This window comes from Fundulus heteroclitus, chromosome 19, assembly GCF_011125445.2.
Source record: "Fundulus heteroclitus isolate FHET01 chromosome 19, MU-UCD_Fhet_4.1, whole genome shotgun sequence".
In the NCBI taxonomy this organism is placed as follows: domain Eukaryota; kingdom Metazoa; phylum Chordata; class Actinopteri; order Cyprinodontiformes; family Fundulidae; genus Fundulus; species Fundulus heteroclitus.
Window position 1 is genome coordinate 27,810,321 of NC_046379.1, and position 15,106 is coordinate 27,825,426.

General features: G+C 38.7%; 1 protein-coding gene across 1 annotated transcript in view; it reads left to right on the top strand.

The window, feature by feature from the left end:
• The window catches only part of gfra4a (GDNF family receptor alpha 4a), a 254,160-nt gene that overhangs the window by 205,071 nt on the left and 33,983 nt on the right, over positions 1-15,106 (top strand). Inside the window, exon 4 of the mRNA XM_012872143.3 lies at positions 11,443-11,782. Coding sequence (XP_012727597.2) covers positions 11,443-11,782 — 340 coding nt within the window. The remainder of the gene's footprint in view (positions 1-11,442; positions 11,783-15,106) is intronic.

Here is a 15,106-nt window from a genome sequence, read left to right on the forward strand (position 1 = left end):
TGAAGCGGAGACAAAGAGTGTGTGAAGTCTGGTTTAAATAAGCTGATTATGAGAGAAAACATTCCTTCATGTCAGGTTGCATGGGAAACGTTTCAAACCAATGACACCAGATAGGCTGGGTGAAAGGAGGCTAATTTAGATGTCTAAAGTGTAGTTTTGTCAGTATGAAGGAAGCATTTAAAAGAAATAAAGTGTACAATGATCTGCATTTGTATTGTTATAAATAATTACTGTTTTTATATCCACATTTTGATCCTCATGTCAGATCTGGTGGTTAAGCTCACTGTCTTACATATTGTTACCTTTACACTCTAGGTAACCCTGAGATGTTTTATTAAATTCAGCATGGAATTTGAAAGATGCTTAGATGTTAAAATGTATCAGGTAGTTGTTGTTATTATTATAATTTTTTTTGACAGACCCTAATAGCAGTGAGGAATCGGTATCAAAAACAGATTTCATGATTTCGGACCTGAACTAACGTGAGATGACATAATTTATTTAGCGCAGAGATAAGGAGAGCAAATACTTAAACACTTGTTTGACGCAAGTTCTTCTCATGACCTTAAAAGTAAATTCAGGTTGGGAACAGCTTTGCTACAGTGTTTTAAAAAACTATTATTTTTTTTTTGCTTTTTTTCACGCTTAAATGTTTCATTTTATGAGCAAATTTTAACATTAGCCAAATATCACCTTTAATGTTTTCTATTAAGCATTTAATTGATTAAAAGAAAAAATGTCTGTGAATGTCACTAAGTCTGTGAAAAAAAGTTATCATGGCCTCTATTTCTCATTTCCCACATTTTGGTGGACAGCAGATTCAGAATGTAGGCTAAAAGGTATTTTCCCCAAAAACATTTTTATTTTTTCTTTCTTTATGGGTTTTTTTTTCTAAATTGTAAAATAGTGAAAAACATATAAGTGCTTGCTGTTTTGCTACAAAATGCAAATTAGGGTAGCTGAAGTAAAATAGTCTCATTAGTCAGAGTACTATATTAACAGTGCTGGTTCTCCCTGACACATAAATACAGCAACATTGTGGTTCTGAAACTACTGTACAATTTATAAAGAGGGAGGGGGTGTAATTCCCTAAATTCAGGCCTGGATTCTGACAAAGATTCTGTAAAACTGTTAAAATGTCCTGCAATGTGTGCTTCCGAGATGATTTATGTGATCTCAGTGTGAGGATGCAAATGGAATTTAGTAAAACTGAGAGCTATGCTTTTCATGAGCCCCAGATTTGATGGCATGTGGATAGTGGGAATAAGGGTGTGGATTTCACAGTTTCTACGTTGTCAGGACAGGATTCTTCGGGGCCGGAGTGGGACTCATCAGCCCTGGAGTTTCATGCCTCAGAATGCACTTAAAATAACAACCTATTATTGTTTAAAAAAATGCAGATTTATTTCATATTTCATCCTATTGCCTTTCACTTGTTTGTATATTTACTGTCTTACTTATTGATTTTTTAATATACATAACGGGTCACTGATATTGTTTGGGTATAGAAAGCAGTTACACTGGAACTAATGTTTGTTTGTTCACATTTTGTTACAACAGCTCACCTGTTTCGTCCATACCAACAGGAGCAATCCCCTCATCACTACTCACTCTGCTTCTGACTCTAAATCACATTTTGAAATAGAGCTTGGTCTTTATCGCATAGTTTTAACGTTATCTTGAAACATTTCATATCATGACAAGAATTTGGATTTAACTTAAGTATAAAGTCCAACAAATGTTGTCTGAAACCCCGAAAACAATCAGTAATATCAGGATAGTTATTTTGCTATTTTCTCCACTGTGGGTTAATTAAGAGCATCAACGGATGTCAATAAACTCAAAAATATAATTAAAAAGACAGACAGACAGACAGACAGACAGACAGACAGACAGACAGACAGACAGACAGACAGACAGACAGACAGACAGACAGACAGACAGACAGACAGACAGACAGACAGACAGACAGACAGACAGATAGATAGATAGATAGATAGATAGATAGATAGATAGATAGATAGATAGATAGATAGATAGATAGATAGATAGATAGATAGATAGATGGGGAGGAGGAGACTGTGTGAGGGTGCAACCTTATGGAAATAGATATCCAGATGGAACCTGTAGCAAAGAAGAGTGGATAACGTATGAAAAAAGAAATAGAATGAGGATGATGGGATGAAGAGGAGGGAGATAGATGAGGTGATGAGAGGAAGGGAGGGTGGGGTTTGAAAGAATGTGACAGACTCTGAAGGATGGGTGAACTGGGAATAAGTAGACTGCTGTGTAATTAGAGGTGTGGTTGAGGAGTGACCCTGTTCCCTAACCTGAGTTAACATATTGACGTCATTTGTTCTCATGACCCTGAAGTTGGACAACAATGTGTAGCCTCATTATTAGAATAAACGTCTATTTTCCTCCCTGTACTGCTAAATTGGTAACTCAAAATCAGATTTTAACTTCAGTGTCTTGTTTTATACTTGGAAGAGTTTCTTAGTTTAGCCTTTCAGGGTTTACATACATGATTGTAGAACAGAATTTCCTTTGTCATAAAGCCAGAGAGAAAAGCTGCCAGACGTAACATACTATATTAATAGTTTTAATTAATCCCAAACAACAATAAACACCTATTTAAGACCCATGATTACACTGGTTTCACTCTCCCTTTGTGCATTGAGGGAGGTTTCTTTTCAAGGTATAACATTGACTTTGAACTCATGAAGTCCCTAAGTGGCATATACTTTATCTGGGTATCAAATACATAATTTCCAAACTCACTGTGCACATGGGTCGCTAATTTGCCCACTAAGCTAATTTTAAAAACCTTGTTTTTTCTTAACAAAGCTAAGTTTCTACTTATTCAGCAATTCTAATCCTTAGCTAACATGTTCTGTCTCACCTATAGACTGATTTGAATGCAATTCTAAAACAATTCTATGTCACATTTGATCTATCTATGTGTGGATGGAATTCTAAACAATAACTGAGTTCCCATCTTTACTAAATGAAGAGACGGTGGTGATGAAGTTCCAGCACTTTTATTGAGAAACAGAGCAGAGATCACATAGATGGAAAGCAATCACACCCCATGGTCCCGCTGCAGTCAGTGTCTGCCCTGTCTCTGCCTGTCTCGCTTTTGGGGTCCCCTTAATACTGCACAGTGGCCTTGCCATGAGACAAAATAAAGACAGTCTATTGAGACAATCACTATCCCCCAGCAGCTGCAGCATTTGGCCTTGAAATCAGCAAACAGTGGATCTTATACACCGCCATTGTGTCTGCAGGCCTCCTATGTCCGAGTGGTATGAGGCCATGGTGACTTCAGAATAATATTTTTTATATCACTATGGCTTGCTCAAAAAGCAGCCATAGATAAGCTCAAAAAGGCAGTAGGTGAAAGGCAAGCCCCACCCTTTCAGATTAAAAATTTGGGCCTGCTGGTCATCCTCCAGAATTCTCCATAATTTTCTAGTTTATCAAGGTGGCATTGGGAAGAAGACCTTACTTGGGATTGCCCAATGTGACATATGTGTGGCATTACAGATCTATGCGAGTGGCTGCAGCTACTTAAAAAGTAGCTGTGAAATATGATCCATATTTGTTTTTTTAATGTTTTTCTTTACTGGTGATGGATGATGTGCTGCTTCAAACAATGTTGTTGGGTTTTTCTTCATTTTTGGGACATATGTTATGATGCATAACCATAGCAACCAGTTGGTTTTGCACAACCAAGAGCAGCTGATTAACATCTCAAAAGCTGAAATAATACTCCAACTACTTGTTCAAATCCCAGGTGAGCTAAAATAAAAATAAAAATAAAGGAGGTGCCAAGGATGCAGAGCAGGAGCAAGAAGAAGAGAGAGAAGGAGGAAATTGAAGTCATCTTCCCCATCTATCGTTATGGGCGATGTGATATCTTTGGCAAACCAGTTGGATGAACTCCAAGCTTTAACAACGACACAGCCAGAATTCTGGGAATACAGTATTATGTGTTTCACTGAAACATAGCTGCAGGATCATATCCCCAACTCCAGTGTCTCTCTGCCAGGCTTTCTGACCATACAAGCAGACAGAGATTTAAAGAAGGGTGGTAAGAGCAAAGGAGGCGTATTGTCATTGCTTGTGAACAAAAAAAAAATTGTTATCCGGGACATGTTACTGTAAAGTTTCATCTCTACAGCCTGGATATTAAATGTTAGCAAAGAGTTTTCATCCATATTGTTCACCGGTCTACTTTCCACCATCAATTGTTTCCGATAGTGCATGTGATGTCATCAGCTCAGTTGTTGCTAAGCTACAGACATAACACCCTGATGCATTTACGGCAATATCTGGTGATTTTAATTACACCTCACTCTCTGCTACACTTCCAACTTTTCAACTGTTTGTCACTTGCCCTACTAGAGAAAACAAGTCTGGACTTGTTATATGCAAACGTAAAGGACTCATATATTTCTAAACCAAGGCCTCCTCTTGGCAAATCAGATCACATTCTGGTTTTTCTCTGCTCAGAATAGTAGCCCCTTTTTCAGAGGCAACCTGTGGGAAAGAGAGCTGGGAGAAGATGGTCACAGGAAGCTGAAGACAGGCTTTACAGAAGATCCTTCCTGCCTGCAGCCATTACCGTCTACAACAACTCGTTGAAGAAACCCAATAACATTAGCTACACCAGCATTTAATTTCCCTTTGGGATTAATAAAGTATTTTTCGGTTGAATTGAATTTGGTATAATTTTCATGAAAGTAGAAATGCATCTGGGCTCTTATAAGTTAAAGAACCAAACCATTGCTATATGTATGTTGTGACCTTGAGGTGCCGTGAAAGATTACGTTGTTTATTTCTTCACACATTGCAAGACACATTAACTGTTAGTGGCAGCTATTCCATTAGATTAGTTTGTAGAGTGAATTTCTGTCAACTCTTGCTTTTGTTTATGAATTATTATATTATATTATATTATATTATATTATATTATTAAATTATCATTATTTTTAGTTAAAAAGTTAGCCATTAAGGCCCTGCCAAAACTGTATGCAAATTATTTTCTAAATTATTAGAAAATATATGAAACGGTCAAGATCAAGTAGTACAACCTGTAGAGTTTTATCTTATCTTTTTACACCTTATCTTTGCTACTTAGTCTTTTTGTAAAGCACTTTAGCCTGTCTGTAAACTGTGCTGTACAATTGAATTAACTTGAGTTGACTGTTACTGAGACTCAAAGATTTAAAAAAAGGAATTTTCAGCAATGGTTTAAGAAGTTATTAAGAAGGAAACAATATTTTGTGTGACACGTCAAGACATGCAGTCATTCACTAGATAATGGAATGGCTAAAAGGAGCACTATATTGTTGTTGTTCTGTGCTATCCTTTTTGCGACTAACTGATGCAGTAGGAAAAATGGATTTGTTAGCCTTTTGAAAATATTATTAAGGTAAGATTTTTTCCCTCCTTATTCCTAAAATCTGTGATGTGAGTGAATTATTACTGGATGAATATTCTTCCATGTAAACAAACAGTATATCACACAGCAAATACTAATTAAGCCTGTGGGAACTAAAGTAATGGACTCTGATTACCAGTCTTATTAAAGGTTGGTCATATTTTGTTCAAGAAGGTCAGGCACAACTTCGTGTACATCAAAATGGACATGGAGTCCCATCAGAGGCTTTTTGCCAATACTCATCAAGCTTGGAATAATGTACAATTGTCAGGAGAAGAACGGATTGATAGCTGCTTCTATGTTGTGGGAACAGAGTCATCCTGCAGCCATGCTGCTGGAGTTTTATAAAAGACAAAAAATACATCTAAAATCTTACTGATTGTTGTCCATGCTATAAGAACTGCTGAGAGTACATTGACTATTTTAAGCTGTGATTTTATTTGTTGTAGTGTGAATATATTGTCAAGGCTCCAAAGACAGGGATGTCAGGCCTTGATAAAATAATACTGATCCTGAAACATAACTAAGTTACCCATTATTCCCTATATCTAAAATCAAAACTGCCGTTCTCTCTGATGGTTCATCAAAGCCTTCCCACAAGGCATGATGATTTTCGTCAGTAGGCTTTTTGTTGACATAATGAAAGGAACCAACATACCAGATCTGTAGGTTTTTGAAATTTTGATTTTTTTTTTTCAGCCACATTTGTGTTGATTCCTTGTGTGTTCATAACAGTTAGAAGTAGCTACTGCAGGAACGGTCCTGTTTCAGTTCGGGTGCATGTTCAACACCCTTGTTCAAACCACAAGTTTATGTCAATATCAATTCAGCCTTGAACAGGGCAACAAGTACTGGATATTTACAGAGACAAAGTTTTAACTATCAAAGCAGACAAAAAGGAAATGTGGCAAAACGGCAAACCAATTTCTTCAAAAATACAGCTTGCTACAAACAATTCACCTAATACCTAAACAAACAGCTTTATTGCAACTTTACTGCCACTTCCAATATACTACTGTAAATTGAACCTGCCTTCAATCCCACAGGAATTTGGTGTATATGTTTTAAGGCAGAGATGGGAAATATATGTCCTCAAGAGGCAAAACTTGTCCTTTATTGGCAGAATTTTGAAGAATCAACACATATTATTTTATTAATTTAACAAACAGATCTCAATAGGGTGAGAAAAACCAGAAATAACCACAACAGCCTGATTTCTCTGCTGTTCCTGGTCTCTAGCTTGGTCACACTGCCGTAGGTTGGCATCCCATTCTTCAGCCAATGTGGTTCTGCTGGTCACTCTGGCATGAAAAACACACTCAAGCTGATCCCACAAGGGCTCAGCGGGTCAGGAATGCATACACGCCATTCCACTCTCCACTTCCAATTTCTGGCAGGAATCTCTGATGAACCCTGCTCTATGATGGTGAGCATTGACATCTCTGCAACGGAGTTATGTCCCTGACAGGGGAAATATATGATGCAGAATCTCATATTTATATAAGACAGGATAAGATAAGAATTCCTTCAATGTCCCTCAATGGGGAAATTCAGGTGTGACAGTGGCCAACACACACAATTATTAGTGATGAGCAAAAAGGTATATAGGGGAAGAAAAGTAAACTGTCCAATCTAAAGTTAGCTCTAAAGAAAACACAATGAGTAGAATATAAGGGTAAATAAATAAAATGATCAAAGTTACTTGATAGTGGAAAAATAACTCCAGCCTATAGACCTAAAACAGAGTATGCAATATTTTCATATGTACAATTTCCATAATTTCTCTGCACTGTGATTGCCTTCGTCAATGGTGTGCCTATTGTTTTCAGTGAAGGAGATGCTTCCCCATAACATTATACTGCCTCCACCAAAACCTGTTTGAGTTTTGGAGAGCAGAACGTTTTCACAGCTGTAACTCACATATTTAAATCTGCTGCTCAACTCACAAATGTATTTTAATTACGAACATGTGTATGCTTAATGGAATTGAACAGGCTTTTCAATGGGATAACATATTTTGCCAAGAAACCATGTTACACACAAATAATTAACCAAACAGAAATCTTAAGTCAAAGAGGAATCAGAACCCGTTAATATTGTTTTCGGCAGATCAAAGCGTTACAGACGCTCTGGTTTAGCACCTTACAGGTTATCTCCTGTGAGACTGACACTGATTTCCTTGGCTCATTGTTTCATTTTTCCTGAATTAATTAATACATCCCAGATAACTGATTATCCAACTTTAAAAGCCACCAAAAATAGGTAAGGAATTTAATGAAGGCCTTGCAAATTACTAATTATCGCAAGCGTGATCATGTTTTATCACCTCATACATATGCCGCTTACTGAAATGACACCCCTTGTTCCAGACTGCTTTGAATTACAGCAGGGCCGGGCCAGCGCCGTTCTGCTTCCTCATAAATTTTTTTTCCAGTAACTACACAGGAGGTCAAAGTTAACATCCATGCCGTGCATCTCGACAAGTCGGCTGCCAAAACAACGGAGGCGTGATTAATGGATGTTTTTCCACCCTCGTAGCATGTCTCCCTCAAACAGAGTAATGACCCTTTTCAAAGATTCAAGCCGGAGCTGCAGCTCATCATATTTGGAAGAGTATTCAAATAACAAAGTGCTTCAACCCTACACCAATTAATCAGCTAACTGCAGTAAAGTCAGTGGTGTTGAGAGACTGCCTCTATTGAAACACATTACATGTTCTGCACCCAGAGAGAAGCTTTTTAATGCATCATTGGCCCGTAGGAGGGGTACAAATTGTGCTTCCTCACACAAGAATTTTCCACTTCATGCTCCCTGGTTGGAAAGAAAATATCCCATCAGTTGAGTTTGCATTGGTTGTCTGACGCAACAAGTTGCTTGTTAAAGCAATAACGATATCAGCTCTTTGGATCCAGATGATCTAGCCTCACTAGGGAAGCTTACTTTTGTGTTGACATCCAGAGAATTATTTTTTTTCCAGTCCTTTATAACAACCGTTTTTTTATTTTATCTTTCCATGACTGCGATAAAACTCAAAAATTATCTTTTAAGTAAAACTCCATCTTGTCGTGATGAATGCAGAGTCCCTGTGTTGGTTTTAAAATGAGTCGTAGTGTGCTGTAAGGAAGTCGCATAATAAACCTTTCCACGACCATCTGGCGGTTATTAAAAAAGCCAGAAAAATATTTATGCCTTCACTGTCTTGCAAGAGGATACCTTTTGAACATATTTTGTTCATATTTTGTCATCACAACAAACATTAAAGGAGCATTGCAAAGGTTTAAAGGTTAAATATTCTTTTCTTTCCCATGCATGCTCTTGCAGTTGCTCGACGTGTAAAATGAGTTTTCCTCAATAGGCTCTATTAGTCAGTTCATGAGAGAGTGATTCGGGTCGTATTCTCTGCCAGTACGCATGGATATGACGTGCTGCACGCTCACTTTCACCTGGCTATTTTGTTGTGTCTGTGCTGCCATTGACACATTAGAGAACATGAGCTAACATTAAGATTTATAGCTTTCTTACCTCAGAAGACATTACACCTCTAAACAGAAGACCTGTGCATTTGCAGCAGCAGATGCTTTCTCTCTTTTCCCATGCATGTACACAACACTGGTGTCATTTCAACTTGTCACCTGAGGGGGCAGATTTCTGCAAACACTCTGGAACTTGCACAATGCTCCTTTAATGTATTTTATTTATAGAACAGACCTTATTTTGAAGTCTCACCATAAATTCTCCATTAGACAATAGCCAGCGAGAAATACGAGTGGACAGAATTAAGCACAAACCTGATATATCAGCCCGTTTCACTTGACAGGCAGCTAGTTGAAAACTATTTCGAATTTTAAAATATTTTTGTGCCGTTCTTGATTGCCAGCTGAACTTTCCAGAGCATTTCTCCAAGTTGGTTTGGTCACTTAAACTGCGAACATAGATTAAACAGGATTGTCTTGGCCATTTTAATATGTGGGAAATTTTCAAAAGCTACCTTTTTACCTTTCTGGAATATAGAAAAGTATTATATTATTTTATTCATATGTTTTGTAGATTAATAAATGTTGTGTTCTATCAAAACCAATTCCTTGCCACTCTAGCTGGCTCTATGTTAGGTCTTGTTGGAAGGTGAACCTCAATAATGTTGCCAAACCTCTGAGGCCTTCACCTATGGAATTGGATGAGTTTATACCATTTAAATTATATACAATTGGATGTATTTTCTAATTCAGACTTTTCAAAGGAAGTTGTTGCACTAGATATAATTTAGGGGTTTCTGTGTACATAAAGTTTAAAATTTATAAAAGTGTATCTGCAAAAGTATTTTTTAAAGGTGGTAAAGAGTGCAAAGTTGTACTATTTGCATTTTTTGTAAAATATAGTAGTTTTCTTCCACTTCAGTTATAAACAATTTTGTTTTTATCTAAATCAGGGATTATGACAAAAGAACCGTTCTTCCCTTTCCTCCAATAAAATTTATCTAGAGCCCTAAAACTTTTAACCTTTGGCAAAAGCTGGGTTTTCAGGTTTTATGAACATGTACTGTATAAAATCTATTTGTTGTAGTTTTAGGGTTTTGGAACTTTTGAATCAATATTCATTATTAAATAATTAAAAAAAAGCATTTGGTTTGCAGCCCAGTGACAAAAGCAACGGATTAAACAAGAAAATTGTTTTTTGTACCATTAGTTCCACACTACTGAGGGAGCTACTTGTAGAAACAGCCTAAAAAACACAGAAAAAAATGCTTGATTCCTGGTTTATTTAAAAACACTGCTGAAGTCTTTATCGCTGGACCCAGAGAGCCAGATGTGGTTCCAGCACCAGATGTGTCGGACCTCTGGTCTACACGCAGTCCTTCCGGTAACAAACATTTATGCACTAACATTGTATTGGAATGAAGAAAACCTAAAGACCAAGGAAACCTAATGACTAAAAAATTTACATTCACAAAGTATGCACACACCGACCTTGCCATTATTGCCACTATAGGATACAATTTGTCAAAGTCCAGCCAATCTGCCCCAGTGGGCTTCCAAGCATTTAAGTCAGGAATACAGTATCCTGGGCTTTGTGATGGGCCGTTAGCTCGCTCTCCAAGGTCACTTTTTTTTTCCATGACAGCTCAGTCAGAGTTAAATCCACCTGGAGACACAACCACAGGCACTTAACAAACTAATGAGCGGCTCTATCTGCCAGAGGAGCTGAGCATCATCGTGGCAGTATTGACTGTAAGGGCGATCGCTTGGGAAAAAAGAGAAAACATGAACACATGATGATGAATGGGGAAATAATGTGGCCAAAAAAAGAGACGGTTATGAAGGGGTCCTTTCACTGCCTCCATAGAGGAGGCTCATTAACAGGAAAGTCAGTGGGTGCATGGGTACTCAGGGAGGAAGGTATGGACCAGTCTGAGGAAGAATAGATGAAGTTGAACACGCTGAGGAAACTGAGCAAAGGGAAAGAAGAGACCAATGAGAATGGAAAGAAAAAGGGTAGGGAAGGAGAGAATCAAGGGTGTGAGGGATGGCCCCAGATGTAGGGAGAGAGTGTTAGATAGATGAATAGATGGATGAAGGGGAAGGAGCAGTAATTACAGGCCTTGTTGTGTGGTTGGAGAGATGGAGGAGCCCCTTCTTCTGTGCTGCCACTCTGCATTAACCTCGTAGAATGAAATATTCAGCTATTAGGCCTTGGCTGAAACACATACAGCACCCGAGCTCATGCAACATTTAAACACCTTTCATGTTCTATTCATTGCAAAGAGGCTTATTACAAATAATCATCACTTTGGAGTTTAACTTAAGATGCAGAGTTTTATGGTATCGCTTGTAAATGTGGCAGTGTGTCTGAGTCGGAGAGGTGAGAGTGGTGAGTCAGGATCGGCTTTAATTAAGTCTTGAAATCATTTGTAAACATTGCCAGGGATTTGAATTTCTCGCCGCACACAGAGGGATGAAGAGCTTTTTACCTCTCGTTTGTGTTTGTTTTTATCCCTGCAGAATCTGAAGTAACGACAGTGAACCGCTGCCTGGATGCCGCCAAGGCGTGCAACATAGATGAGACATGTCAGAAGCTGCGCACAGAGTACGTCTCAGCCTGCATCCAGCCGTCAGCCCGCTCGGGGCCATGTAACCGACCAAAGTGCAACAAGGCGCTCAGGAAGTTCTTTGACCGCGTTCCCCCTGACTACACCCATGAGCTGCTGTTCTGTCCCTGCACCGACACAGCCTGCGCGGAGCGCCGCAGGCAAACCATTGTGCCATCTTGCTCTTATGAAGAAAAGGACAAGCCCAACTGCCTGGCTCAGCTGCGAGACTGCAAGCAAGACTATGTGTGCAGGTAGGCATTTGGCCTGTTTTCTGAGATATTATTAAATTACGTCTTTCTGAAAGCGATATTACTGCTGGAACCCTGTTAAGGGTTGAAAATCATCCGTTTGCATGTTAGAAATAATGCACTACCCTAAAGAGATGTTTCAGGATGTTTTTATAGGGCTTTGGTCTAAAGGTTATACAAAGTTTTTTTATCTTACCTGCAGTAAATACCTTTCCTGGCATGTTCATTTAGTGTAAATCCAGCCTTTGGGACTAGTAAGCACCAATAGCTGGAGCCAGTTAGTCATTTGTTATCCCCTATTGCCCGAATAGATTTATTATTATATAAAAATCATAATTATTTGTATGTTTGCTGTCAAATAGATTTTAAATTAGATATTGATTTATAAATTATATATACCACCACAGTCCATCTAAATGTAGTCACTTAGTATGCTAATTAGCTAAACTGCATAATTGCTGGGGGAGAGGACAGTACTTTAATCTTTAAATGTTCAATTCAATTCTATTTATATAGCGCCATTTCATGAAACATGTCATCTAAAGCACTTTCCAAAGTCAAATTTAAATTATACAGATTGGATCAGATTATACAGATTGGTCAAAAAAACTTTTGACAAGCAGCATTCACTCCTCCACTAACTTTAGGAGTTAGATTTTATGAGTCAATATTTTCAGAGAGATACTTACAGATGTGGTTTTTAAAAACTTAATTTTCACTCAGATTTTATCCCTCGCTTTGATTTGCTACTAATTAGTAATCCGAGTCTACCTGAAGTATAATTAACTCTGGCCAACACTACAGTCGCTACTTAAATGGAACATGTGTTCCAATGATGCTCGTTTGTCAGATTTGCTTTAAGAAAACTTCAAACAGGTTTCAATTCAGTTAATTTATATAGAGCTAATCCCCGACAAATGTCTCAATGCAGTTTACAGATATGTTAACTCAATCCAATTATACAGATTCCAAGTCAGGTACACACATTCCAGTTTCAACGTAGTTACCAGACAATGCGGTCTAGTTCAGTTTAATATTCTATCTGGCTAAAATGTTTTCTACCTGAGGAAACCCAGCAGGTGGCATTGAGTCATAGCATTCATTTCACCTGGACAAGCATGTAGTGACAGTGGAAAGGAAAACTTCCTTTCAACAGCAAGAAACCTCCACCAGAAACTGCCCCTGTGTAAGTGACCATCTGCCATGATAGATAGACAATCAAAGAAGGACTGATCCAGGAGTACTTTCCATGTTAAAGAAGGGCAAAAAAACTAATGGCAAAGCCAAGAAGAGAGACAGGGTTGAAACTGAAAGACAGGGCCAAGTGTATCACCTATAGATGGAGAACATTAGGTTATTGGTAGCAGTAGATCATCCAACGCCGATGGACAGGATCTCCAGCTGCATGCTTTAGGAGGGTGTCTGGTTTGGGAACCCAAGGATTGCAGCTTTGCTTTTTGCTGATGATGTGGCTCTGTTGGCTTCTTCAGAAAAGTTGACCTGCCCCTCTGGGTTTGGGGTCAGTCTCTGCCTCAAGGGGAAGATGTTAAGAATCTCTTCATGACTTGTTCACAAGTGTTAAATGACTGGAAAGGGAGATAAACAGATGTATTCTGCCTTTGTCAGCAGTAATATGGGCACTGCTACAGTCTGCTGTGGTAAAGAAAGTCAGAGCTCCTGATTGGCCAGTCCACCTATGTTCCGAACCTGGCCTATGATCATTAGGTATGGATCTTGACCAAAAGAACAAGATCCAGAAACGGTTGGTCAAAATGAGCTTCCTCTGAAGGGTGGCTGGACTCTGCCTCAGAGACAGGGTGAGGAACTCTGTCATCTGGGGGAAGGTTTAAGTAGAACCACTGCTTCTCCTCATCGACAGGCGTCATTTTAGGTGGGTTGGGCCTCTGATCAGGATGCTGTAGTCAGTATCTAATTCACAGATTCCAATGCAGCACTAGACTAAAGAGTTAGTGTTTTTAAGGGGTCTGGGCTGAAGTAAATACTCTATTATTCAAAAACTAAAACATTTAGACTGGTCCAACCTTAACTGAATTGTTTTACACCGGCATACATTCTTTAAAACTATGTACTCTATTTGTGAAAACAGAGGAAGAACATGGAGAGTTCAGGAGGGGATCAGGACACCTTTAAGGACACCATTCAAGGAAGACCCACCACAGCCAAGTGTGGGGATCCTGTTGGAAAGCAAAATTAGATTTTTATAAAGCAGTTTATTGCATATTTGTACAAGTATAAAAACATTTCCAATAATCAAAATAGCAATGCATATTTTATTATGCAGCATGAGTATGCTAAACGTTTTAATCGCATTAGAATAAATACAAAATGCAGCTTTATCTTTGCAGTTTTTCGTTTATTTGGAGTGATGTATGTCATGTGCTGGCCTCTGCCGTGGCTTTTCTCTGGAGATTAAATTGTATATCCTAAAAGATGGAATATAATGATGTACCCATTTAGACGTGAGCGGTCAGTTGTGTTTAATTAATTCAACTGTGATATTTATCAACTTCATTAAATTAGTTCAATTAAAGTCCACATTCATTTTCCGAAGGAAGCAGCAAGGCAACAAGCAACCATGTGAAATAATGGTTAGTATAAACAGCCATTATCACTTGGGATTCACTTTGTTTTCAGGGTGCCCAGAATATCCTAAACACCAAGACTACCTCTTGACCTGAGAGTAACTTACAGAAGATGGATATAAAAAAAATCTGTTATTCTAATGTGTGTTTGTATGGCCTTGAATACGTGTTTATGTGACACACTAATGGAGACTAGATGTCATGAAAATTTAAATGAATTGTAATTTGTTGAATCAAAAAGCCAAACAACATCGCGTGCAGTCATTAGGATGCATACTGGATGTCTCTCAGGAGCAAGGACTTGTCAGACCCGTCCTGTCTGTTTTCTCTGTCAGCAAACGGTCGCTAACATTTAATCTAGCTCCTTTCAAATGTCAAAAAGACAAAGGACTTCATCTGTCATGGCTATCGATCAGGCATCGTTCTCTGATGCTGCTCCGATGAATGGAGGATCTCAAGGCCCTGCGCTGGCCCCCAGTAATCCCACAACAGTCAGCCATCATTAAGTGGCCGCCTGCGGAGGCTGCCTTCGCTCACTGCACAGCCTCCGAGTTTTATGCACATCATTACAATGACATGACAAATGAGGGCAGGACGCAGTGATGTGGCGCCCTGAGGGAATCCTGCTGCAAATGCTAGCGGATGGGTGGCCAGTGATGCGATATAATGGTCACGATAGCCTTGTGTGATGATCACGGTTATGAGGATAGTGGTGTGGGGATAG